This window comes from Dipodomys spectabilis, unplaced genomic scaffold, assembly GCF_019054845.1.
Source record: "Dipodomys spectabilis isolate Male_0828 unplaced genomic scaffold, ASM1905484v1 ptg000089l, whole genome shotgun sequence".
Classification (NCBI taxonomy): domain Eukaryota; kingdom Metazoa; phylum Chordata; class Mammalia; order Rodentia; family Heteromyidae; genus Dipodomys; species Dipodomys spectabilis.
Window position 1 is genome coordinate 17,129,666 of NW_024870766.1, and position 26,706 is coordinate 17,156,371.

The following is a 26,706-nucleotide window of genomic DNA, read 5'->3' on the forward strand; positions in this document are numbered from 1 at the left end:
ACACACACACACACACACGCATTTACATGCACACACACAACTATAGTACACAACCCTCACATATGACCAACACCCTGCCATCTAAATTAGCAATGAAGAAAAGTATAGACACTGCAGATCACCTCAAAGAAGAAACTTTGTGACTTGGAATAAGAGGTAACCTCTCAGTTTCATCTATAATAAGACAGACAAAAACTTCATTTTAAAAAACTCCCCCCAGCCGGGCGCTGGTGGTTCACGCCTGTAATCCTAGCTACTCAGGAGGCTGAGATCTGAGGATCGTGGTTCAAAGCCAGCCCGGGCAGGAGAGACCGTGAGACTCCTATCTCCAATAAACCACCAGAAAACCAGAAATGGCGCTGTAGCTCAAGTGGTAGAGCGCTGGCCTTGAGCTGAAGAGCTGAGGGACAGCGCCCAGGCCCAGAGTTCAAGCCCCATGACTGACCAAAAAAAACAACAACAATAAAAAAACTTCCCCCAGCACTGGAGTTCAACGCCTGTAATCCTAGCTACTCAGGAGGCTGAGATCTGAGGATTGAAGTTCAAAGCCAGCCCAGGCAGGAAAGTCCATGAGACTCTTATCTCCAATAACCACTCAGAAAACCAGAAGTGGTACTGTGGCTCAAGTGGTAGAGTGCTATCCTTGAGCTGAAGAGCTGAGGGGCAGTGCCCAGCCTAGAGTTCAAGCCCGATGACCAACAAAAATTAAAAAATTAAAATAAAAAAAAAAAACTCTCCCCAGCTGGGCATTGATGACCCATGCTTATAATCCTAGCTACTCAGGAGGCTGAGATCTGAGGATTTCAGTTCAAAGACAGCATGGACAGGAAAGTCCATGAGACTCTTATCTGCAATAAACCACTAGAAAACCGTAAGTGGCACTGTGACTCCGAGTGGTAGAGTACTAGATTTGAGCAAAAGAGCTCAGGCACAGCACCCAGGCCTCGAGTTCAAGACCCACACCAACTAAAAAAGAAAAAAAAAAGGCATTATAAAGAATAAATGAAATAAATAACATGTTGAACAACACTTCAAAGAGCACCTAACATGCTATAAAGGCTCAAAAATGTTCATTGCTACTTTTTTTTTTCAATCTGCTTCTGCTAGCAGCATTCCCCAGATTTATCACCATGCTTTTACAATTCCCAATTCTCAAGAGGAAATACCTCCATCCCTATCCTAAGAATAGCCTATACACACAAATACACACCCTTTTCACAATCCTGCCTCAGGTTCCTTGAGCTGGGATCACAGGTGTATACCACAAAACCTGGCTTTCAATAACCTTTTTTGGTCTTCACTTCTACATGTGACATTCACCTAAAACTATCCCTCCTGCGGCTTCTGAAGAAGGAAGGTTTCTTCTGATCTCTTGCTGTTGATGCTACTCTACCTATCTCTTCAAATGCAGCTGACTTCAAAGTTAACTCTTCTTAATTCTTACATTCAATATTGGTCTTTTTGAGGATAACTCCTATAATCCCAAATTCAGGGTAGGGCCTCCACCTGATCAACAGATCCTAATTTCCCCAAATTACTAGCTCCATATGAATGTCTCACAATTGCCTCCAACTAAACAAAATTTGAAATTTTTTTGCCTTCTAAAATCTTTTCTTCCATCTTTTTTTTTTTTTTTTTTGTGTCAGTTCTGAGGATTGAACTTCAGAGCACAAGCGCTCTCCCTAAACTTCTTCCACTTCTGTTTTTTCTGTGATTCATTGGAGATAAGAGTCTCTTGGGATTACGGCCAATCTGGCTTCAAACCTTAATCCTCAGATCTCAACCTCCTAAATAGCTAGGATTACAGGTCTGAGTTACCAGTGCCCAGCTTCTTCCATCTTCGTGTCCAACACTGTCCAGAGCCATTAAAATCATTCCCTTCTACTTCCAACAAATGTATTAAACACTGTGCTGAGTGCCAGGAACATGGCACACAGGAAAAAACTGTCTACCAGAAGTTCATAGTCTAGCTTGCTTCTTTCTTATCAGATGCCAAGTCCTAAGGATTCTACCAATGCAGAGACATACAAGTCTACCTCCTCTTTTTCATTCCTACCATAACCATCCATCATCCTCTGACCTTCAGCACTGCAACAGCATCCTGTCATTTCTCTCCCAATCTTTAATCCCTACCACAGTCCAATCCATCCCTAGTATAGTTACCTGTTGTCTTTCCTTTTTTTTTTTTTTTTTTTTGGGGGGGGGGGGGGTCCGGTCATGGTGCTTGAACTCTGAGCCTGGGCGCTGTCCCTCAGCTCTTCAGCTCAAGGCTAGCGCTCTACCACTTGAGCCACAGCGCCACTTCCGGCTTTTTTCTTTTTGCTTATGTGGTGCTGAGGAATCGAACCCAGGGCCTCAGGCATGCAAGGCAAGCGCTCTACCACTGAGCCACCTTCCCAGCCCACCAGTTGTCTTTCTTAAGCAGCTGGTCATGCAACTTAGCTCATTAAATATGTGCAATAGTTCTCACTGCTTACATAAAAAGCCATTACTTTCTGATATTTCCACTTGAATCACATTTTTCAATCTGCTGTATAATCCATGTGTATGTAAAGATATTCAGAATATCTCTTTAATCCAATATTCCTTTAAAATATCACATCCTCTAAAAAATCACCTTGGTTAGTTGGTCAATAAAATTGAGTGGTCCTTCCCTTGATTTCACACAGCAAATACCTATACCTTATTTCATAACATCCCATTTTACTTTCTATCACTGCTGAGTTATGTACCTGTCTTTGTAAGATGGTCATAAATTGCTCACTGCCACTAATTAAACTGAACAATCCTGACTAAGTCATTGTGTTATATGAGATTTAATTTTCTCATCAGTAAAATGAAAGGATTAGATTAATTGCCAAGTAACTTCCAATTCCTAAGTTCCATAAATATGACTCTTATTTGTCTTTGAAACAGGCAGTATAGCACAGTTGGATTTTAGACTTGGTATTTTTAATTCTAGCTCTATAACCGACCAGCTCTCAATAAAACAAAAGCCCTACTTACTATTGCTATGCCTCCATTTCTCATCTATAAAAATGAGAATAATGGTGTTATCTGTTAGAATTCTATTGCTTCTTTTTCAGTAACAACTTTAATCAACTATAACTCACAAATGCAATTCATCCATTTAAAAGTGTACAACCTTCTAGCTACTCAGAAGGCTAAAATCCGAGGCCCTTGTTTCAAAGCCAGCCCAGGCAGAAAAATCCCAAAGACTTTTATCTCTAATTAACCAGCAAAAAGACAAAAAACAGAGGAAAGGCTGAACTGGCAGAGTGCCAGTATTGAGCAAACAGCCAAGCAAAAGCACAAGACCCTGAGACTTCAAGCCCCACTACCAAAAACAAAAACAAAGAAAACACTATAACCCATTTTCTAGGATAAATTGATTCTAAACAGCCAGAAACATTTAAAAACCCAATTTTTTTTTGAGGGGGGGTCCGGTCATGGGGCCTGAACTCTAGGCCTGGGCGTTGTCCCTCAGCTCTTCAGCTCAAGGCTAGCGCTCTACCACTTTGAGCCACAGCACCACTTCTGGCTTTTTTCTTTTTGCTTATGTGGCGCTGGGGAATCGAACCCAGGGCCTCATGCATGCAAGGCAAGTGCTCTACCACTGAGTCACCTTCCCAGCCTTAAAAACCCAATTTATGGTTGTTAAGAGAAGTAAACATAGCCAGGCGCTGGTAGCTCACACCTGTAATGCTGGCTACTCAGGAGGCTGAGATCTGAGGATCACAGTTCAAAGCTAGCCCAGGCAGGAAAGTCCATGAGACTCTTATCTCCAATTAACCACCAGAAAACCAGAAGTGGTGCTGTGGCTCAAGTGGTAGAGTACTCACCTTGGGCTGAAGAGGTCAGGGACAACACCCAGAGTTCAAGCCTTACAACCAACAAAAAAGATAAGTAGGGGCTAGGAAGGTGGCTCAGTGGTAGAGCACTTGCCTTGTATGCCTGAGGCCCTGGGTTCATTTCCTCAACACCACATAAGCAAAAAGAAAAAAGCCGGAAGTGGCGCTGTGGCTCAAGTGGTAGAGCGCTAGCCTTGAGCTGAAGAGCTAAGGGACAGCACCCAGGCCCAGAGTTCAGGCCCCACGACCAGACTCCCCGCCCCAACAAAAAAAGAGAGAAAAGAGTAAACATAATAAATTAATATTAACTGGTTAGTAGATCCCTCCCCCAAACACAGAGTAAACGTTAATGTTAAAATGATCTGTTATAACTTGTATTAGGGATGAACTACATGAAACTTGATATTTGACATTTCAGAAGAAAAAAAACATTTTCATATAGTTCAATGTCAAAATCAGCTCAAATTTAAGGCACGTTCAACTCATATTTTCTTTTTTCACAGTAAAACATAGAACAGCAGGTATTTGTATCAAATAAAAGATGAAACAAGGCCGATTTTCAAGCCTTTGTTAGGCAAAGTTTTCTGTTCAATCTCTTGTTTTGTGGGGCTTTTTTTTTAATCTCCCTCCCCCCCCCCCCCCCCCCCGCCCCGCCAGTTGGGGATGGAACCCAATGCTCACTCATCTCTCTACTAACCTAGCTTTGAAATTTTTTTCATGGGAAAATACCACTTTGACTTTTTATTTTAATGTAAGCTAAGAAAAACTACAATTCCCTATACAAGTCATTTTTCAATCTTGTCCAAAATATACAAGATACCAAGGTAAAAAGAAATCAAAATGTTTATTTCCCTTTTGAAACTTCTGTCTAAACATGATTAGAAAAAATAAAAATGAGCCAAGTGCTGATGGTGACTCACATCCATAATCCTATCTACTCAAGAGGCTAAGATCTGGTGATCCCAGTTCAAAGAAGAGTCCATGAGACTTGTATCTCCAATTAACCACCAAAAAACTCTAAGTGAGCTTACAACACAAGTGGAAGAGTCCCAGCCTACAAAAGCTCAGGGACAAGCTGGGCACCAGTGGGTCATGCCTGTAACCTTAGCTACTCAGGAGTCTGAGATCTAAGGATTGTGGTTCAAAGCCAGCCTGGGCAAGAGTCTGAGAGACCAATAAACCACTAGAAAACTGTAAGTTTTTTCTAGCTCAAGTGGTAGAGCACTAGTCTTGAGCTGAAGAGCTGAGGAACAGCACCCAGGCCCAGAGTTCAAGCTCCACAACAGACCAAAAAAAAAACTTCAGGGACAGTTCAAGCCACCAGAACTAGCACAAAAGGAAAGGGGAAGGGAGAGAGAGAGAAAGAAGGAAAGAAGGAAGACAAACTAGTGCTAGATTCATCCATTTCTTTTATTTCTGAAGTCTCCCTGCCTGCCTCTTTCTCTAATTTACAATTATAAACTGATAAGGGAATATTACTTTATATGATCAGATGCACAGGGCATTGTGCCTTTGGTTCCTCTTCTAAGAGTATAAATCTTTGCTTTCTGAGTAACATCTGTATTATTTGTACAAGATATGTGATGTTATAAAATAGATCCTTAAAGTGAATTAGAGCAGCACAATTATCAGATCTAGAAATCATGAACAATAGTTGTTCATAGCAGGTAATCTCTTATCAGTTTATATATATTTATTTTTTTGGGGGGGGGGGGTCAGTCGTGGGGCCTGAACTCTGGGCCTGGGCACTGTCCCTCAGCTCTTCAGCTCAAGGCTAGCACTCTACCACTTGAGCCACAGTGCCACTTCCGGCTTTTTTTTCTGCTTATGTGGTGCTGAGGAATCGAACACAGGGCCTCATGCATGCAAGCCAAGCACTCTACCATTGAGCCACCTTCCCAGCCCCAACCTTTCTCCAGTTTATATATATTTTACATAAGATTTCACTTGAAATACATTCTATATGACAAAGTAAAACTGAAAAACACTGGCCCAAGTATTCTCCATACATCCTCATATCAACAGCCAAATGCAATGTCTTTCAATGGTGAAAGATATAGTCTAGCTGGGCTCTGGTTGCTCACACCTTGTAATCCGAGATATTCAGGAGGCTGACATCTAAGGATGGCTGTTCAAAGCCAGCCTAGGCAAGGAAGACTCTTACCTTCAATTAACCAAGTGCTACCAGAAGTAGCACTGTGGCTCAAATGATAGAGTGCTAGACTTGAGTGAAAAAAACAAACCTCAGTGATAGCACCCAGGTACTATGTACAAGCCCCACAACAGACAAAAAGAACAAAAGATGTATTCAAGCTTATATTAACTCTGTAACTAATATCCAGTAACATCTTTTCTTTTGATATTACACAACATATCATAAACCAACCACACAACCTAAAAAAAATACCAATTCTAGAACTTAATCAGCATGGTAAGATTCCCTATACGAGTGGCTGCCAAGAGCAGGCTTAACAGTATTAACAATGTGGTCAACTTTTATATCCAGGATGAGAGAAACAATAAGCGTACATAATAACCAAAGGAAGCATCCACATACTCAAGTAAGGATTAAAATCCAGGAATGGCTTTGAAGCAGAGCTTCCTTCTTTACAATTAAATTCGTGCTTTTAAGAAAGAGAATACAAGGTTTTTTCCTTTTAACAAGAAAGTTTAAAATAAGCTCTGAGGATTAGAACCTTTGCCTTCTGGATCAGTCCCAGAATGACTTGTCTTCAAGCACTCTAGTCATTTCAAAGACCACTAAATCGCTGGGCACCAGGGGCTCACACTTTTAATCCTAGCTACTCAGAAGGCTAAGATCTGAAGATCATAGTTCAAAGCCAGCCAAGGTAGAAAAGTCCGTGAGACTCTTATCTCCAATTAACCACCAGAAAACCAGAAGTAGCACTGTGGCTCAAGTGGTAGAGCCCTTGCCTTGAGCTGTAGAGCTCAGGGACAGTGCCCAGGCCCAAGGTTCAAGCCCATGAACAACAATAAAGACAATTAAATCATGATGAATCTGGTTGTTGGCCTGTACCCTTTTCTCCCACCCCATCTATTAAATCTATTCAACACCCATAGTCTATCTACCAGGACATAGAGGACACAGACAACCACACTGTATGTTCAGCTAAGATGAATGACAGTGTTGTGTGTTACAACATCCCCAGCATTCAACAATACGATCCACATGTTCCCTCTTGTCACTATACTTTTAGGCTCCACATTCCAATACCCTGACTTAAAAATTATAATGTTCAAAAATATTTACATCAGGGCTGGGAAGGTGGCTCAGTGGTAGAGCGCTTGCTTTGCATGCCTGAGGCCCTGGGTTAGATTCCTCAGCACTACATAAGAAAAAAGAAAAAAGCCGGAAGTGGCGCTGTGGCTCAAGTGGTAGAGCACTAGCCTTGAGCTCAAGAGCTGAGGGACAGCGCCCAGGCCCAGAGTTCAGGCCCCACGACTGGACCCAAAAAAAAAAAAAAAAATTACATCAAAAACTTATCTAAAGCTGGGCACCAGCTACTTAATCCCAGCTTCTCACCAGCCAAGGCATACAAGATCTCTTTTCAACCAATAGCTGACCATAATGGAATAGATTTATCATCACATCTGCATGAGAAGCTCAGATTGAGCAGATCACAGTTCCAAGCCAGCCCAATCAGAAAAGTCTGCAAGACTCCATCTCAACATAAGGAACCTAGACATGAAGGTACATACCTATCATTCCAGCTCAATGCAAAGTTTAAAATAGGTAAGTCACAGTCCAGGAGCTTGTTGGGGGCAAAAAGTGAGATCCTATCTAAAAAATAACAGTGCAAAAAGTGTGCCTCAAGGCCGGGCGCCGGTGGCTCACGCCTGTAATCCTAGCTACTCAGGAGGCTGAGATCTGAGAATCTCGGTTCAAAGCCAGCCCGGGCAGAAAAGACCGTGAGACTCCTATCTCCAATAAACCACTAGAAAACCGGAAGTGGCGCTGTAGCTCAAGTGGTAGAGCGATCGCCTTGAGCTGAAGAGCTGAGGGACAGCGCCCAGGCCCAGAGTTCAAGCCCCACAACAGAAAGGAAAGGAAAGGAAGAAAAAGAGAGAGAGAGAAAGAGAAAGGGGGGGGAGGGAGGGAGAGAAAAAGAAAGATTGAAAGAAAGAGAGAGAAAGAGGAAAAATAGAAAGAAAAAGAGAGAAAGAAAGAGAGAGAAAGAAAGAAAAGAAAAGGAAGGAAGGAAGGAAGGAAGGAAGGAAGGAAGGAAGGAAGGAAGGAAGGAAGGAAGGGACTCTATCTCCTATTAACAAGGTTGGAGATTTGGCTAAAATGATGACATGTCAGCCAGCAGTGTGCAAGTAAGACTGCTCAAGGGCTGAATTCAAGCCTTGGTATCTAAATAATAAACACACACACACACACAAATATTTCACTATCTCATTGACATACATAGTATTCAAGATGGCACAGCTGGCCACATTGGAAGCCAAAAATCAAATCAACCAGGAGGATAAAGTAGTATCACAAGTTCAAGAACAGTCTGGACTACACTTTGCTAGGCGCTGATGGCTCATACCTGTTATCCTAGCTAATCCGAAGGCTGAGATCTGAGGGTTGCAGTTCAAAGCCAACCTGGACGGGAAATTCTATAAAGACTAATCTCCAATTAACTCCCAGAAAACAGGAAGTGGAGCTGTGGCTCAAAGTGGTTGAGCACTAGCCTTGAGCGGAAAAAGCTCTGAGACAGACAGTGAGTGACCAAGCCCTTAGTTCAAGTCCCATGACCAAAAAAACATGGACACACAAATTCGAGTGAACAAATGCAGCAGTGGTACTCACTAGACATGCTGAAGATGAACTATACAAGTTGTGCATAGGACAGTAGGGAAAAACTGGGAGAGCAAGGGAAGGGGTGACACTGCCCAAAAAGAAATGTACTCTTGCTGGGCACTGGTGGCTCGCACCTGTAATCCTAGCTACTCAGGAGGCTGAGATCTGAGGATCACAGTTCAAAGCCAGCCTGGGCAGGAAAAGCTGTGAGACTCTGATCTCCAATTAACCACCAGGAAACCGGAAGTAACAGTGTGGCTCAAGTGGTAGAACACTAGCCTTGAGCTGAGGAACAGTGTCCAGCCCCAGAGTTCAAGCCCACAACCGACCCTCCCCCCCAAAAAAATGTACTTTATCTGACTTATTTAACTGTAACCCATCTTTGTAATAACACTTTAAAAAATACTTCCAGGTATCGGTGGCTCATACCTATAATGCTAGCTACTTAGGATACTAAGATCTGAGGATTGCGCTTTAAAGCTAAAGAAGTGGCACTATGGCTCAAGTGGTTCAGTACAAAAAAGCTCAGGGGCAGGGCCCAGGCCCAGGCCCTGAGTTTAAGTCCCAGGACCAGCCAAAAAATAATAATAATAAAACCTCAATCTGAAAATTCCTTTGGGAACATCCACAGCAAAGAAAAAAGAAGGACTTTGTGGTCAATAACTACACAAATGACCCTTAAGGCCACCAGGAGACTAGATGAAGCTGTTTGACCTTCACTCTTTTTTTTTTTTTTTTGGTCGGTCATGGGGCTTGAACTCTGGCACTGTCCCTGAACTCTTCAGCTCAAGGCTAGCATTCTACCACCTGAGCCACAGCACCACTTCAGGCTTTTCTGAGTGGTTTATTGGAGGTAAGAGTCTCATGGAGTTTCCTGCCCAGGCTGGCTTTGAACCTAGATCATAAGATCTCAGCCTCTCAAGCAGCTGGGATTACAGGCGTGAGCCACCAATGCCTAGCATGACCTTCACTCTTGACTGGTGGCAATGTTCTTGAAATTAAGAAAGGCTAAATGCTTTAAAACCGGGCAACCGATGTAATAATTTTATTTTTTGAAAGCAGAACACAAAACTTGACATTGAAAAGTTAAATGATACTGTGAAACTTGTAATACAATCACCACTCTAAGCCTTAGTCTCCAAGACAGGTAATGAAATAATGATAGGTAAATTCTTTTTAAACTGTCAAGATTAAAAAGGAAAGAAGACTTTCTAATGAAATCTGAGAACCAGTAACAATAAGCTAAATTAATATAGTCAACTTTTCTCAATCTCATTATCTTCAGGCTCTCTCCCTATTCATTTATTCTCTTTAAGCCTTTTTTGTTTGTTTTGGCTTCCTTTATTTTGCCACAACAGACATTTTCCAGGCTTCAGGCCTAAGCCCTCTCATCTTCCCTGGATAAATTGATGCTGTTGTCCAACTGAACTTAAGTGTGTACTGCAGGTCCTTGCTTCCCACATGAATTCCCATAACAAACCTCCTCTATCTGTCATTTCAAATTCTGCATATCTAAAACCAGAGTCTTTTCATCAGCAAATAATTTCCCTCAACATTCACAACCTTCACTAGATGTATCATTATAAATCAAATAAGCTTTAATTTTGTCTTTTTTTTAAGTCTTTTCTTCTTCATTTTCCACAATTAGTTAATCCTAATCTTATTCTTTTTGCTTTTTTTTGAGGTTTTCATGTTTTGTGGTTTTATTATTTGTGTGTATGCATGTGTGTGTGTGTGCTGTTAGCAGAGCTTGAACTCACAACCTTGCACTTTTTTTTTGCCAGTCCTGGGGGGTATGAACTCTGTACCAGGGCACTGTCCCTTAGCCTCTTTTGCTCAAGGCTAGGGTTCTACCACTTGAGCCACAGCAACACTTCCAGCTTTTTCTGAGTAGGTTATTGGAGATAAAAGAATCTCACAGACTTCCCTACCCAGGCTGGCTTGGAACCACGATTGTCAGATCTCAGCCTCCTGAGTAGCCAGGAGTACAAGTGTGATCCACCAGCACCTGGCAGTACCTTGAACTCTTACTTGGCTTTTTCATTCATGGCTGGTGCTCCACCACCTGAGCCATCACTCCAGTCCAATGTTTTGCTGGTTTACTGGAGATAAGACTCTTTTCTGTCCTAACTGTCTTCTAACTAGGATCCTCAGATCTCAACCTCCTGAGTAACTAAGATAACAGGCATGAGTGACCCATGCCCAGATCTGATTATTCTTCTTCTAAAGAGCTTTACTGAAATTTGGAAAAGCCTAAAAAAGCTCACTGTCTCTAATCCAAAATTTCTATTTGTAGGAGAGTCTACCTATTCTATAAAACTTTTAAATTCTGATAAAGACACTCAATGATCATATGCATGCTGCCAGAAAGCTATCAGGAGCAGAAAATATTCAAGCAAATAAAATATCTGAGAAGATCAGAATATATTGTAGGTATTAGTAATTGGTTATGAAAAAAATTTAATAACATGAAAAATATAACAAAATGTAAAATAAGAAAAGCAGGATAAAAATATACACAAGATAATAAAGCAACTATTAAAAGCACAGGACAGAAAAGAAAAAAGCCCATAAGAAAATAATTGAAATATTAATAATAATGTCTTATCCCACTGGGCACTGGTGGCTCAAACCTGTAATCCTAGCTTACTCAGGAGGCTGAGATCTGAGGATCATGGTTTGAAGCCAGCACAGGGAAGAAAAGTCCCCATGAGACTTTTATCTCCAATTAACCACTCAAAAAACTGAAGTGGAGTCTGGTATAGCACTATCCTTGAGTAAAAGAGCTCAGGGACAGTGCCCAGGCCCTGAGTTCAAGCCCCACAACCAATAATAATAATAATAATAATAATGTCCTATCTGTGCTTAACTTACTAGCTGGTAAGAATAAGAATAGGTTGTTTTTTCATTCTTCACATACTTCTGTAATTTCTAAATATGGTACATATTATTTTAAAACCAAATATTTCTCCAAAGCAGCTTTCTACTTTCCACTGAAGATGTCCTATCACCTGAATCTACAAAACCTGTATTATTCTAAACTGTTAGAAATGGTTCAATCAATGTGCTTTTAGAACACAATAGCCAAAAAAAAAAAAAAATCTGAAAACTACGAAGAGTAACAAGGCATGATTCTGTGAAACTATTTTCTCTAGGTTCTCCCACCTCTCTGGCTCTTCCCTTACTAACCTTGTGGCCGTCTCTTGACACCTTCACAGAACTGCCACTATCAACTGCCTGCCAACTCCTATTACACATCTCTTAAGCATTATTCTTCCTAGTGTTCCAGCTGCAAACACTGATCAAGTATCACTAACTGAAAGTCAAAACAACCCAGTAAATACCTATAAAGGACCCAACCCAAAGACATCAATAACTTTTTCCAAACATGCTGTGCAATTGCTATAGTGAGTAATGGCTATATCATCCACAAATTCAGCTAATTCAGAAACTCAGGATTCATCCCAGACATCTGCTATTCTCCGCCCACATTACACTAGGCACTAAGTCCAGTGAAATCTACCCAACAGTCTCCCCAGGCTTTATGCAATGGCTTCAAGTGGAGCTCCTGTCTCTAAATCCCACTCCATAAAATATCTACTAGAATCTTTTAAATGTCAATCTGTCATACTTAGTACTCCCGAGTCCTTTGTGTGACCTCATCAGAACCCCACTCACACTTACCACACCTAGCATGCCAGCCTCACTAACTACTTAACATTGCAGGCCTTACAAACATGCCTTTGTATACCTCTAATAACCAACTCAATGCTTCTTCTACCTAGGAGGCCCTAGCTCTGCCTATTTTATTATACTTATTACTGACTCAAGAACAAGTTCAGAATGTCCTACTAATATCAAAATGATATTCATAATATATTTTTTTTTTTTGGTCGGTCGTGGGGCTTGAACTCTGGGCCTGGGCGCTGTCCCTCAGCTCTTCAGCTCAAGGCGAGCGCTCTATCACTTGAGCTACAGCGCCACTTCCGGTTTTCTGGTGGTTTATTGGAGATTGGAGTCTCACAGTCTCTCCTGCCCGGGCTGGCTTTGAACCGCGATCCTCAGATCTCAGCCTCCTGAGTAGCTAGGATTACAGGCGTGAGCCACCAGCGCCCGGCTCATAATATATTTAGATACACAGTACACACATACGACAAAGACCTCATCCAAGAATCTGCACATTTCTACAAATCAGTAAGAAAAATAGTTATAATCCAATGTTTTAAAAGAAAGTGTGTAATATGCTCATTAACACAGCTTAAGTAAATTGTGGAATATTTTTAGTCAATGGAAGGCTACAGAGCAATAACAAAGAATGGATTAATGGTACTACATACCACAATGACAAGTCTCACAGATACACAGAAGAAAGAACTAACAGCCAGGCATTGGTGGCTCATTTCCTATAGTCCTAGCTACTCAGAAGGATAAAGACTGCAGTTAAGAAGCCAGCCTGGGAAAAAAAGTCCATAGGACTCTTATCTCCAATTAACCACAGAAAAAGCAGGGATGGAGGGGCTGGGAAGGGCTCAGTGGTAGAGCGCTTGCCTTGCATGCATGAGGCTCTGGGTTCAATTCCTCAGTACCACATAAGCAAAAAGAAAAAAGCCAGAAGTGGCGCTATGGCTCAAGTGGTAGAGCGCTAGCCTTGAGCTGAAGAGCTGAGGGACAGCGCCCAGGCCCAGAGTTCAGGCCCAACGACCGGACCCAAAAAAAAAAAAAAAGAAAAGAAAAAGCAGGGATGGAGCTGTGGCTCAAACGGTAGAGTGCTAGCCCATAACACTAGCAAAAGAAAATCTCAGACACAGTGCTCAGGCCCTGAGTTCAAGCCTCAGTTGCAAAATAGTAAAAAAATAAAATAAAGTATATTCTGTGCAAATAAAACTAACCAAAAAAGGATAGAAAGTAGCTGCTCTGAGGGAGTCTAGAGTCTCACACCTGAAATCCTAGCTACATAGGAGGTAAGATCAAAGACTACCTGAGCAGAAAAGTCCATGAAACTCTCATCTCCAATTAACTAGCAAAAAGGCAGAAATGAAGTGTGGTTCAAGGGGAAGAGCACCAGTCTTGAGCAACAGCACTCAGGCCCTGAGTTCAAGCCCCATTACTGACACTGATACTGACATGTACACACACATGCACACACAAAAAAGCCAGGTGCGAGTGGTTCACACCCGTAATCCTAGCTACTTAGGAGGCTGAGATCTGAGGATCATGGTTCGAAGCCAGCACAGGGAAGAAAAGTCTATGAGACTCATCTCCAATTAACCACTGAAAAAGTCCAAAACTGGAGCTGTGACTCAAATGATAAAGCATTAGCCTTGAGCAAAAAAATACTCAGGACAGCACCTGAACCCTGAGGTTCAAGCCCCATGAAAGACGGTGCACACATGCACACACAAAACCTTAATAGCACCGGGCGCCGGTGGCTCATGCCTGTAATCCTAGCTACTCAGGAGGCTGAGATCTGAGGATCAAGGTTCAAAGCCAGCCTGGGCAGGAAAGTCTATGAAACGCTTATCTTCAATAAACCACCAGAAAACCGGAAGTGGCGCTGTAGCTCAAATGGTAGAGCGCTAGCCTTGAGTTGAGAGCTGAGGGACAGCGCTCAGGTCCAGAGTTCAAGCCTCACGACCGACAACAAAAAAACAAAAAACCACCTTAATAGCCAGTCACTTTAAGAAAAAAGAATAAAGCTGGTGATATCACACTATCTGACTTCAAAATACAAATGCTATAGTAATGAAAATAACAATATTGGCATTTAAAAAACCACTTAGACCAACAGAACAGAAAAGAGATCTGAGTCAAATGGCAATGGCTTTCACATATAATCCTAGCTAACCAGAATGCTGAGATCTGAGGATTGTGGTTGAACGCCACTAGGGGCAGGAAAGTCCATGACGTTCTTATCTCTAATTGACTACTCAAAGCCAGAAGGTAAAGCTTGGCTCAAGTGGTGGTAGAGTGCCAGTAAAGGAAAGAATTAAGAGACAGAGTCAAGACTGAGATCAAACCCAGTAATAGCACAAAAAAAAAAAAGAAAAAAGTGAAAAAAGAGTATAGAAGAGAATCCACATCTATAGTCAACTGATTATGTTTTAAAAACAGACTGGCCTCAAATTTCCTATCCTCCTGCTCAGCTTCCCAAGTGCTAGGATTACAGATGTCACATCATGCACAGCCAGCTGATTCTTTCCTTGGTTTGGTTTCCAAGACAAGGTCTTGCTATTTAGCCGAGGCTACATCAAACCCTTCTGTTAAGTGAAGAAAATAATCACAATGAGAGAAAACACACACAAACTATGTATGGTTTCCTATTCATAATGTAGGAAAAAACTCCATTAGCAGAAAAACAACTCAATTATAAAACAGACAATAGGGCCAGGCAAGTAGGAGGACCACTGTCTGGAACTAGACCAAGCAAAAGCACAAGACCCTATCTGAAAACAAACTCAAAGCAAAAAGGTTGGAGGTGTAGCTCAAATAGTGGAGTACTTACCTAGCAAGTGTAAGGCCAAGTTCAAACCTCAGTACTGCTGAGAGAGAAAGAGGGCAGGAAGATGAATAAAGAAATAGCCAATAGAGCCGGGCGCCGGTGGCTCACGCCTGTAATCCTAGCTACTCAGGAGGCTGAGATCTGAGGATCGCGGTTCAAAGCCAGCCCGGGCAGGAAAGACTGTGAGACTCCTATCTCCAATAAACTACCAGAAAACTGGAAGTGGCGCTGTAGCTCAAGTGGTAGAGCGCTCGCCTTGAGCTGAAGAGCTGAGGGACAGCGCTCGGGCCCAGAGTTCAAGCCCCACAACCAAAAAAAAAAAAAGAAATAGCCAATAGACCTCTAAATAGCTTTCTCTAAAGAAGACATAGAGCTGTCCAACAAGTGCATGAAACAATGCTTAACATCATTTATTATCAGGAAATACAAATCAAAACTACAATGAGATGTCACTTCAGTAACTATGACTTTATTAAAAAAAAAAAAAAAACTAAAGTTGATCACCAGTGGCTCATAGCTATAATCATAGCTACTCAGAAGGCTGAGATCTAAGTAAGAATCTCAGATCAAAGCTAACCTGAGTAGAAAAGCTAACCTAACCTAATTTCCTAATAATGGACCGGAATCATGTCTCAATTGTAGGTGGCCAGCTGTAAGCAAGCTGATCAAGAATGTCAGACTGAGAGCAAGAGGTCATGAGTTCAAGTCCCAGAATGGGCTAGATAGACTAAATGAATGTTGAACACACTAAACAGAATCCTTGCACACTGTTATGGGAATGTAAATTATAACAATCACTATGGAAAATAGTATGCAGGTTCCTCAAAGAACTGAAACTAGAACTGTTCTATGATCCAATAATCCTACTCTCAAGTATATATCCAAAAAAAAGAAACCACTTTATCCCAACACCTGCAGAAGTTATTGAGGCACTATTTACCAAAATGCATACAGAAACAATGTGTCCATCAACTGGTGAAAGAATAAAAAAAATATGATACAGATCAAAGCCAGCTTTTTCTTTTTTTTGGTGGGGGGGGGGTCCCTGAACTCTGGGCCTGGGCACTGTCCCTCAGCTCTTCAGCTCAAGGCTAGTGCCCTACCACTTGAGCCACAGCACCACTTCCAGCTTTTTTCTTTTTGCTTATGTGGTGCTGAGGAATCGAACCCAGAACTAACCTCCTTCAAGCCCCAAAACTAACCTCCTCCAACCCCCCCCCCGAAAAAAAAATACTGTCATCTACAACAAAAGAAATGGACCTGGAGGTCATTTTATGAAATAAGTCACTCACAGAAAGACAAGTACTACTACTAGATCCTACTGCATGATCCCACTCTCACAAAAGTTGATTTCTCAAAAGTTGAGAGTACAATGTTAATTAGCAAAAGCTAAGAGTGAGTTAGGGGAGAATTCGGGATAGGAAAGATTAATCAGTGTATACTAAGTTACAGGAGCAAAATGTTCTGGGATACTATTGGCATAGCAGCATGAATAGGTAACAGTGTGTATATTTTCAAAAAGCTAGAAAGGAATTTCAAACTTTTGCACCATAAAGAAGAGACAAATGTTTAAAGAAGTAAAATATATTTATCCTCCATGCTCATGCCTGTAATCCTAGCTACTCAGGAGGCTGAGATCTGAGGATTGCAATTCAAATCCAGCCTGGACAGGAAAGTCTGTGAGACTCATCTCCAATTAACAACCAAAAAACTGGAAGTGGCGCTGTGGCTCAAGTGGTAGGGCACTTGCCTTGAGCTGAAGAGCTCAGGGAAAGTGCCCAAGGTCCTGAGGTTCAAGCCCCATGATGAACTAAAAAAAATATGTGTGTGTGTATGTGTTTGTAGATATATATATACATATATTTATCTTGATTTAAATAGTACACAAAGAATATATGCATTGAATGATCAGATGGTACTCCATTAATATGCACAATTTTTGTCTTTTCATCTATCAGTTGAAGAAGAGAAATGTTAATTAAAATTTAAAAAGTCAGAGAACCAATGGCAGATTAGAAGTGCCTACCGGTTTGACTCTGTGAATGAAAAGATTCTGGTAACACAGAAGCAACTAGATTCTGAAGAGAAAAAGAGGAAGACAGCTAGGAATCATGAAGCCTTAAGCCACAAACTTTAAACCTACTACAGGGTTGTGATAAACTGAATACTCTAAGGTAGAAGACTAGTCTTGGTGAAGAAAAGCATTCTATGATCCCCTAGTATAAGAGAGCTAAAGAAGCTGCCACCTTGAGAGAGTGCTTACTGTTGGAGCCTGAGTTGCTCTTTGTAACAAGGAACAATCATGACACAAAGAATTGAAACACCCTGCCATAGAATCTTGGTTATGAGATGATCATATGAGGTTGTTGTAGAGGGAGGACTGTGTCCAAAAGGGAGCTGAAGAGTAATTTAAGCTGTAGAGAACTAATCTGGCAGCCAGAATACTGGCAGAATAAGACATGAACAGGGACAGTTTGAGCACATACAGCCTAGGCACCTGTGCTTACGTGCCTGCAGCTAGAGAGTCAGTACTTTGGGCACACTTCATTAGTATCTAGGACATCAGAGGAGGCTACTGGAGACACCTGGCAGGCACATGACAATGGCTTGGGACTCTCTGTGAAGACACACGGTAGAGGCTCAGGGTGGCCATTTGAGTTACCAAAAGAAGTAACACCTCAAGAGGCATCATTAAGGACAACTGAGGCACATAACAGTAGTCAGGATCCACCCTCACTGGCCAGAAATTATTTCTACTGTCTGAGGCCAGGACAGCAAAGAAATTCTGAGCCTATATCCAAGACCTGCCTCCTGGCTCAATGTGTTGACCGCTGGGTGGGTCAGAGCCCTCACACCCAGTCTCTCCAGATTATGTGATTTGACAGGAGCAAACACAAGAACAAATGAAAATTCTTGTTTTGCTTTATGTAAATTGATCTTTGTCACTTTTTTGTTACTTTATTGTTTGTAGTGATATGCTTATCATATCTGATATGGGTAATTTCGTACTCTTCTACTTTCTTTTTACTCGGTTGTCCCTCCCTTCCCTTTCTCCACAGTTATCATATGAGAGCCACACCTATCATTCAGTGTTTTGCCAGATTTGGCGAATAGTGTAAGTAGAGCACCTACCTACCAATCAAAAGACCCACAGTCCAAGGGCTGGGAAGTTGGCTCAGTGGTAGAGCGCTTGCCTTGCATGCATGAGGCCCTGGGTTCGATTCCTCAGCACCACATAAACAAAAAGAAAAAAGCCGGAAGTGGTGCTGTGGCAAGTGGTAGGGCACTAGCCTTGAGCTGAAGAGCTGAGGGACACAGTGCTCAGGCCGAGTTCAGGCCCCACAACCTGACCAAAAAAAAAAAAAAAAAAGACCGACAGTTCAAACCCCAGTATTCTCAGAAAAAATAAAAAAAAACCAATAGAAATTCTACCAATGTCAATTTCCTGACTAGATGATTTTCTATGGTTTTGTACTATACCATTAATGAGAGTGAGGGGAGATGAATGAAGGATATACAGGATATACAGGGGGAGTTGAATGAAGGATATATGTAGCACTTTTACAACTTTCAAAATAAAACATATCAATAAAAATATATTAAAGGTTAAAAAGTATGCTCATAACTCAATATAACTCAAGAGTCTCAAACAATCTACATGGCCCAATATCAGGTAAAAGAATAAATAAAATAGAATGAACATAATGGACCATTACCTATTACCTAACAATATAAAGGAATAAAGTACCAAAACATGCTCCAACATGGATAAAACAGGAAAATATTGTGCTAAATTTAAAAAGGCACACAGACACAGACACACACACACACACACACACACACACACAAGCTAGTTGAGATAGAAACTGAGACTATTAGGATTGAAGTTTGAGTACAGCACAAACAAAAAAGTTATGAATGTCTGGAAAGTTGAATGCAGTGATAAGTACCTACCATCCTAGCTACTATGGGATGTCTGACACAGGTGGATCAGCCTAGGAGCATGCACAGGCAGGAAGCAAGACTCATCTCAAAAATAAGCACCAATTAAAACTATTTGGGGAACAGAAAAGGGGGACAAGCAGATTGATAAGAGAGTTAGACTGAATAGAATACATGGAAAACAGGTGTGGAAATGTACATGAAATGCCTTCTGCTGAAATTAATGTAAGTTAATAAAAATAACCAACAGAAAACAGGGGTGAAGGTGTGGTTCAACAGTAAGATAACCTACCTAGAAAATGTGAGGCCTAGAGTTCAAACCCAAGTACTACCTAAATAAATAGTGTTAAGACCAAGTCTCACTAAATTGTAAGGCTGGCTTCTGACTCCCACAAGTAGCTGGAAGTATAGGAACACATTTCCACAGTCAGCTCTCTAAAAGATAAAATTCATAGTATAGGAATCATGCCTCAAAAAATTACATAGCTGCGATATAGCTCAGCAGTAGAACATGTACTTACAGCATTCATGAGGCCCTGCATTTGATCCCAGGTACAAGAAAAAGGATGGGGAAAAAAACTGAATGAGAGTCCTAATTTTTACAATATGTGTGAGTGTATGTGTGCTAAAACTCTATTCCAAACTAAGATTTAGCTAATTCAAGGCAGCGCAAGTGGTTCATGCCTATAATTCCAGCCACTCAGGAGGCTGAAATCTAAGAAATGCACTTCAAAGCCAGTCCGGGCTGGAAAGTCCCTGAGACTCTTATCTCCAATTAACTACCAAAAAGACAAGCGGAGCTGTGGTTCAAGTAGTAGAGGGCTAGCCTTGAGCAAAACAAAAAGCTTAGGGACAGTGCCCTGGCCCTGGGTTCAAACCCTGGGACCAGCACACACACGCACACACACGCACACACACACACGCACGCTCCAATATCCAATTTCTATCTTTTGTTTTTTCAAGTTCTTAAGTTCATTTCCCTCACTCTTCCCCCCCCCCCCCCCCCCCGTTCTGGGGCTTGAACTCAGAGCCTGGGCACTGTCCCTGAGCTTCTTTTGCACAAGGCTAGCACTCTACCACTTAAGCCACAGCGCCACTTCCTGCATTTCTATGTGGTACTGAGGAATCGAACCCAGGGCTTCGTGCATGATAGGCAAGCACTCTACCACTAAGCCACATTCCCAGTCCTTTTTCCCCCCTCAACAATATTATTATGTCAATATACACTTTTTTAGTGAAACTCAAAGTCCTTACGAGTTATGTGCAGTTATCAATGAAGAAAATCTCGACGTTTAATACCATTTTACATTAGTAATGACCGTGCCAGTTTTCCTAGATAAAACACCCGATGGCTGGGAAATTGGCTGGGCAGCTACCAAAGCCAACACGAAACTAGGAAAAAGTGCTGCAGGGTCTTCCCCACCAAAGGAAAGAGACAAAACGCTTCGCGATTTTATTAGAGACCAAACCCTGCACTGTCGGTTCCCCACAGTTGCCAAGACGCCACACACCGAACGTCTCGCTCACAAGGAAAAACGAAGCCACCCCTGAGAGAGAAGGGTAACGACAGGAAAGGCCGTGGGGAGCTCAAACCCGGGGAACGAGGGCGCAGACGCCGGGCGGCGCGCGGCAGTCCGAGCGGCTCTCCGCGAAAGGCTTCCCCGCCGCGACCGCCCCACTCGGGGGCGCGGCCAGGGCTGGAGGTGGCCGGCGCAGGCACGCAGCAAACATCGGCCAGCCGGTGGATCCAGTCGTCGGCGCCGGGCTGGGGCCCGCCGGCCCGCCCGCCGGGCACGGCCTCCGGGACCCGGGCGCAGCCGCCGCGCCTCAGAAGTCACGCTGGACCCCGGCACAAAGTTTCCCAGGAAAAACACCCAGGCGCCGAAACGCACGGGTCTCGAAGTTGAACTCGCGCCAGGAACACGCCCGGGGCCAACCACTTGACAACCGGCGCGGGTGTCCGGCGCCGCGAGGCCGGGCCCGGGAGGGAGAGGCGGCGAAGAGCCTGCCCGTCCACCCGGGCCACGCTGCCCCGGCACCGGCCGCGGCACTCTCGCACCCAGCGCGGCCCGGCGATCCCCGAGCCCGGCCGGGCCGGCGAGCAAGGCGGGGGGGTGGGGGCCGGTGCACGCCCAGCGCCGGCTCGCTTCGCTTGTTCGCCCGCTCCCGACGGACGGGAGGGTCCACCGAGGATCGCAGCGGCCGCCCGGCCCGACCCCGGGACCGGGAGAGAGAGAGACGGAGTCGGAGCGGCGGAACCCCGGGCGCCGGCCGCGGGCTCGCGCGCCCCTCCCGCCCCGCCTTTCCCCTCCCCTCCCCCGGGGCCGCCCGCGGGGCGCGCTGAGGCCGGGCGCCGGCATCCCGGGGGGGGGGGGGGGCACCCGCCGGCCCCGGGGACCCCGGCAACTTTCCCCTGCGCGGCGGCGGGCTGTCCTCGGCAGGGCGGGGTGGGGACTCGGGGAGGACGGCGGCGTGAACTCACTTTTTCGGATGTTTCTCTCTTTTCGGCCTCCGCTTTCGGGCCTGAATGGCCAGCACTGAGGAACGAGAAGACACACATTAACGGTCGAGCCGGCCGGCCGGCCTGAGGGGTCGCGCGGCGTGGAGTAGGGCGCTGCGAGCCACTCACCTTTCCGGGAGCTCATTCCGACCAAGCGGAAGCGGGGCGGGGGGCTTCGCGGCGGCGGCGGGCGGCGGGCGGCGACGCGGGAGCGGAGCTGGACTGCAGCCTCCACTGGCTCCGCCGGCCCGGAGGAGGCAGGAACCGCGCCTGCGCCGCCGCCGCCGCCGCCGCCGCCGCCGCCGTCGCTCCCGCGGGGGCCCAGTAAGGCCCGCCCCCCGCCGGCCCCGCCCCCGCCCCCACCCACCGGCTGGGCTGGGGGGAGGGGTCCGCGACCACCACCACCACCACCACTCCCCGCGCCGCACCCCTGCGGCGCCCCACGCCCACTCGCCAGACCCATCTGTGCAGGACGGGACCGCCGCCCACTGCAGCTGGCGCTCACGGCCTCCCCCGCCACAGTCCGCGGCCTCCGCCTCCTGCGCCCCTGAGCCCGGCCCAGGCCGCTCGTCTCCCCCGACCCCCAGACCCCGGAGCCCGCGCCGCCCTCGCTTGCCAGCCGCAGCCCCTCTCCGCACCCCGGCCGTTCGCGCCGCACGCCTCTCCATGCGCCCTTCCTTGGCCGGCGCCTCCGCGGATCTCACACCACCTCTCTTCCCGCGGCCTCTTCTCTCCCTTTGCGCCTCTACATCCTTGCATCCCCATGAGCGCCGCTGCCTCCTCTCTGGCGGGCGTGGAAAGGGCACCAGACCAAAAGCCGGGAAACTTGGGTCCTTGAGTGGCTGGCTGTGTGACCTTGTAGAAGTCATTTTCTCTCTCCCCTTTGCCTATCCCCAGAGGACGACAAGATTTTAAGGAGGACAAAGATGCACTTTGTTTTGAGTAGAAGTTTTGCTAATGAATGGAAGCTCAGTTTGGTAAATGCCAAGTGATGATAATTTAATACAATTATGCCAAGTTGCTGGGCGCCCGTGGCTCACCCTATAATCTTAGCTTCTCAAGAGGCTGAAATCGGAAGATCGAGGTTCGAAGCCAGCCCAAGGTTCAAAGCCAGCCCGGGCAGGAAAATGTGTGAGATTCATATTTCTAACCACCAAACAAAACACTGTAAGTAGGGCTGGTGGTTCAAATGGTAGAGCGCTGTCCTTGAGCAAAACACAAAAAAAATCTCAGGGACAGTGCCTGAGCTCAAACTTCAGGACAGGGATATATATATCGTGTGTACATACATAGGTACACATATGTGTATATATACATGTGTATATGTATGTGCATATATGTGCGTGTATGTACATATATGTACATATATACACGCACGTGTGTACATACATGCCAAGTCCTCGTTGTTTTCCCTATTTTACAATAAGGAAACTGAGTCAGGGATTGAGCAGTTCCAACCAGCCAGGATCCAAATTCTAACATACCAGGCTATCTAATAAATGGGAACCAGGTTTTATTTGGTGTGAAAACTTTGGAACTAGATAGAAGTGCAGGTGGCACAACATTGTGAACTTATAAAATGCCACTCGCTGAGTTACTTAATTTAAAATGTTTCATTGCGTGTTATAGGAATTTCACCTTAATTAAAACAAAACAAGGGCTGAGAGTGTGAATCAATGATAGAACACCCTTGCCACGCATGTGTGAGGCTCTAAGTTCTATCCTCTACAAAAGAGGGGGAAATGTCTTACAAGATTAGCTACTCAAAAAACTGAGGTCTGAGGATCAAGGTTGAAAGTCAGCCTGGGCAAGAAAGTCTATGAGATTCTTATCTCCAATAAACCACCAAAAAGCCAGAAGTGGAACTGTAGCTAAAGTGGTAGAATGCTAACCTTGAACAAAAAAGCTCAGGGAGAGTGCCCTAGCCCAGAGTTCAAGCCACAGGACTGGCATGCAAAAAAAAAAAAAGTACCTGTGGTCAGGCACTGGTGTCTCACACATGTAATCCTAGCTACTCAGCAGGCTGAGATCTGAGGATCACAGTTCAAAGCAGAGCAGTGAAGTCCATGAGACTCTTATCCCCAATAAACCACCAAAAGGCTGGAAGAGCTGTGGCTCAAATAGTAGAGCACTAACCTTGAGCAAAAAAAAGCTCAGGGACAGTGCCTAGGCCCTGAGTTCAAGACCAATTTTTTTAAGAAGAAGAAGATGAGGAGGAGGAGGAGGAGGAGGAGGAGGAGGAAGAAAAAGGGAAGAAAAGAGAAAGAAACGATCTGAGTTTGAAACTTGAAACACTTTTTAAAAGTATCTTTTCACAGTTTTATTGAGATAAGACTCATACACTACACAATTGCCCATTTAAAACACATAATTGAATGGTTTTTAGTGTAGTTACAGGGTTGGGAAATTGCCACTAAAATCTAATTATAAATTTTTTTTGAGAGAGGCAGTGATGGCTCACACCTGTAATCTCAGGAAGCTGAGATCTGAGGACTGAGGTTAGAAGCCAGCCCAGGCAAGAAAGTCTGTGAGACTCTTATCTCCACAGAAAACTGGAACCACCAGAAAACTGGAAGTGGTGCTGTGGCTCAAGTGATAAGAGTGCTAGCCTAGAGCTGAGGGACAACTCCCAGTTCCAGAGTTTAAGCCTCAACCAAAAAAAAAGTTTTTGTCACCAGGTGGTAGCGGTTCATACCTATAATCCTATCTATCCAGGAGACTAAGATCTGAGGATTGTGATTCAAACCCAGCCTGGGCAATGAAGTGTGTGAGACTCTTTATTTTTAATTTACCAGGAAACAAAACAAAAACAGAAATGGAGGTGTGTCTCAAATGGTAGGGCACCAGTCTTGAGCAAAAAAGCCAAGCAAGAATATGAGGCTCTAAGCAGTTTAGGCAATTAATTTTTTTGTTTTGTTTTTTTTTTGGGTCCGGTCGTGGGGCCTGAACTCTGGGCCTGGGCGCTGTCCCTCAGCTCTTCAGCTCAAGGCTAGCACTCTACCACTTGAGCCACAGTGCCACTTCCGGCATTTTTTCTTTTTGCTTATGTGGTGCTGAGGAATCGAACCCAGGGCCTCAGGCATGCAAGGCAAGCGCTCTACCACTGAGCCACCTTCCCAGCCCCAGTTTAGGCAATTATAATGAGACCTCATGCTAAAAAAACAAAAACAAAAAAACTTCCTTTTTGTACTAATATAGGTCTTGAACTCAGAGTGTCCCACACTCACTTGCCTTTTTTGCTGACACTCTATCACTTGAAGTACACTTTTAATTCTGGCTTTTTGGTAGTTAATTGGAGATAAGAATCTTTCAGGGGGCTGGGGAGGTGGCTCAGAGGTAGAGCGCTTGCCTTGCATGCATGAGGCCCTGGGTTCGATTCCCCAGCACCATATAAGCAAAAAGAAAAAAGCCGGAAGTGGCGCTGTGGTTCAAGTGGTAGAGTGCTAGCCTTGAGCTGTTGAGCTGAAGAGCTGAGGGACAGCGCCCAGGCCCAGAGTTCAGGCCCCACGACCGGACCCAAAAAAAAAAAGAATCTTTCAGATTTGTCTGCTGGCTTTGATGGTGATCCTCAGATCTCAGCCTTTTGTGTAGGTAGTATTACAGGTGTTAGCTTCCAGCTCCCAGCTGGAAAAAACAACTGAAATGAGAGATACATAGCTTGTCTGCTTGCTAGATATTTTGCACCAGCCTTTTCAACAAATATTATCAGACATCTTTTATGTAACAAGCATTGTCTTAAATGCAGAAGTTATGACAATAAAAAAATATGAAATATCCCTGTCCTCATAGGACTCACAATCTACCAAAAGAGAGAAAATAAAAACTTTGAAATGTGGGGGCTGGGAAGGTGGCTCAGTGGTAGAGCGCTTGCCTTGCATGCATGAGGCCCTGGGTTCAATTCCTCAGCACCAAATAAGCAGAAAAGAAAAGCCGGAAGTGGCGCTGTGGCTCAAGTGGTAGAGTGCTAGCCTTGAGCTGAAGAGCTGAGGGACAGCGCCCAGGCCCAGAGTTCAGGCCCCATGCCTGACCCCGCCCCCCCCCCAAAAAAAGCAGTAATCTGAGTGAGGGAAGGGGTGACATTGTCCAAAAAGAAATGTACTCCTTACCTGACTCATGTAACTGTAACCCTTCTGTATATAACCTGTATAATAACAATAAAAATAATTTTTAAAGCAGTAATCTAATGAGAAGGTAGAAGATAACTTTTCATTTAAGACCTTCAGGTTATCTTGCTACTCTGATTTACTTCTATTATTACTTCTACATTTACTATTAGAATTTTGTCCATCTCTTTGAATTCGTTTCACTGAAATACACCAAACTAATCATTAACAACTTATACATACTACACATTATTGGAAAAATGAGCCAGGCCCCAGTGGATCACACTTGTAATCCTAGCTACTCAGATATCCGAGACTTGAGAATCAAGATTCAAAGTCAGCCTGGGCAAAAGTCTTGGAGATTCTATCTCCAATTAAACAATAAAATGCTGGACTGAAGTCATGGCTCAAATGATAGAGCAGTAGCCATTAGCAAGAACAGCTAAGAATGTAAGACAGCGAGTGCAGACACAAAAATAACTTGATAAAGTAATATTAAACTTGGGCACCAGTGGCCTTGCAGACCACTGTACCTACTTGAAAGGTCAATAACAGGAGGATCATAGTTTAAAGCCATCCCAGGCAGGAAAGTTCCAGAGGTCTCGGCGCATAGCTGGATGTAGTAGATTGCGCTTTCTTAAGCTTCAAGGGACGCTATTTGGAGGACTGCAGTGGTATGTCAGCCCAAGCAGAAAAGTCTGCAAGACTGTCTCCACAGAAAGAAAGCTGGATGAGGTAGTACATGCCTGTAATCCTAGTCATAATGATGAGGATGCCTAGAGTGTACAGATCAAGGCTCAGGCATGAACTCAGGCAGGAATAAAGAGTCCATCCTTAAAAGAAATGAAAGTGAGGGGCTGGGAAGGTGGCTCAGTGGTAGAGCACTTGCCTTGCATGCATGAGGCCCTGGGTTCGATTCCTCAGCACCACATAAGAAAAAAGAAAAAAGCCGGAAGTGGCACTGTGGCTCAAGTGGTAGAGCACTAGCCTTCAGCTGAAGA

At 44.2% G+C, this 26,706-nt stretch overlaps 1 protein-coding gene across 7 annotated transcripts in view; it reads right to left on the reverse strand.

Moving 5' to 3' along the window:
- The window catches only part of Srpk2 (SRSF protein kinase 2), a 191,573-nt gene extending 169,186 nt beyond the window's left edge, over positions 1 to 22,387 (reverse strand). For 2 of the 7 annotated variants that reach the window (XM_042684505.1, XM_042684501.1), the window contains exons 1-2: positions 22,241 to 22,334; positions 21,585 to 21,639 (exon numbers count right to left, since the gene is read on the reverse strand). In XM_042684505.1, the coding sequence (XP_042540439.1) occupies positions 21,585 to 21,639; positions 22,241 to 22,270 (85 nt within the window). In that variant the 5' untranslated portion in view covers positions 22,271 to 22,334. Of the gene's footprint in view, positions 1 to 21,580; positions 21,640 to 21,731; positions 21,814 to 22,240 lie in introns of those variants that run through there. The other 5 variants (XM_042684507.1, XM_042684503.1, XM_042684502.1 and 2 more) reach the window with 4 other exon arrangements.
- Between the last annotated feature and the right edge of the window lie 4,319 nt (positions 22,388 to 26,706).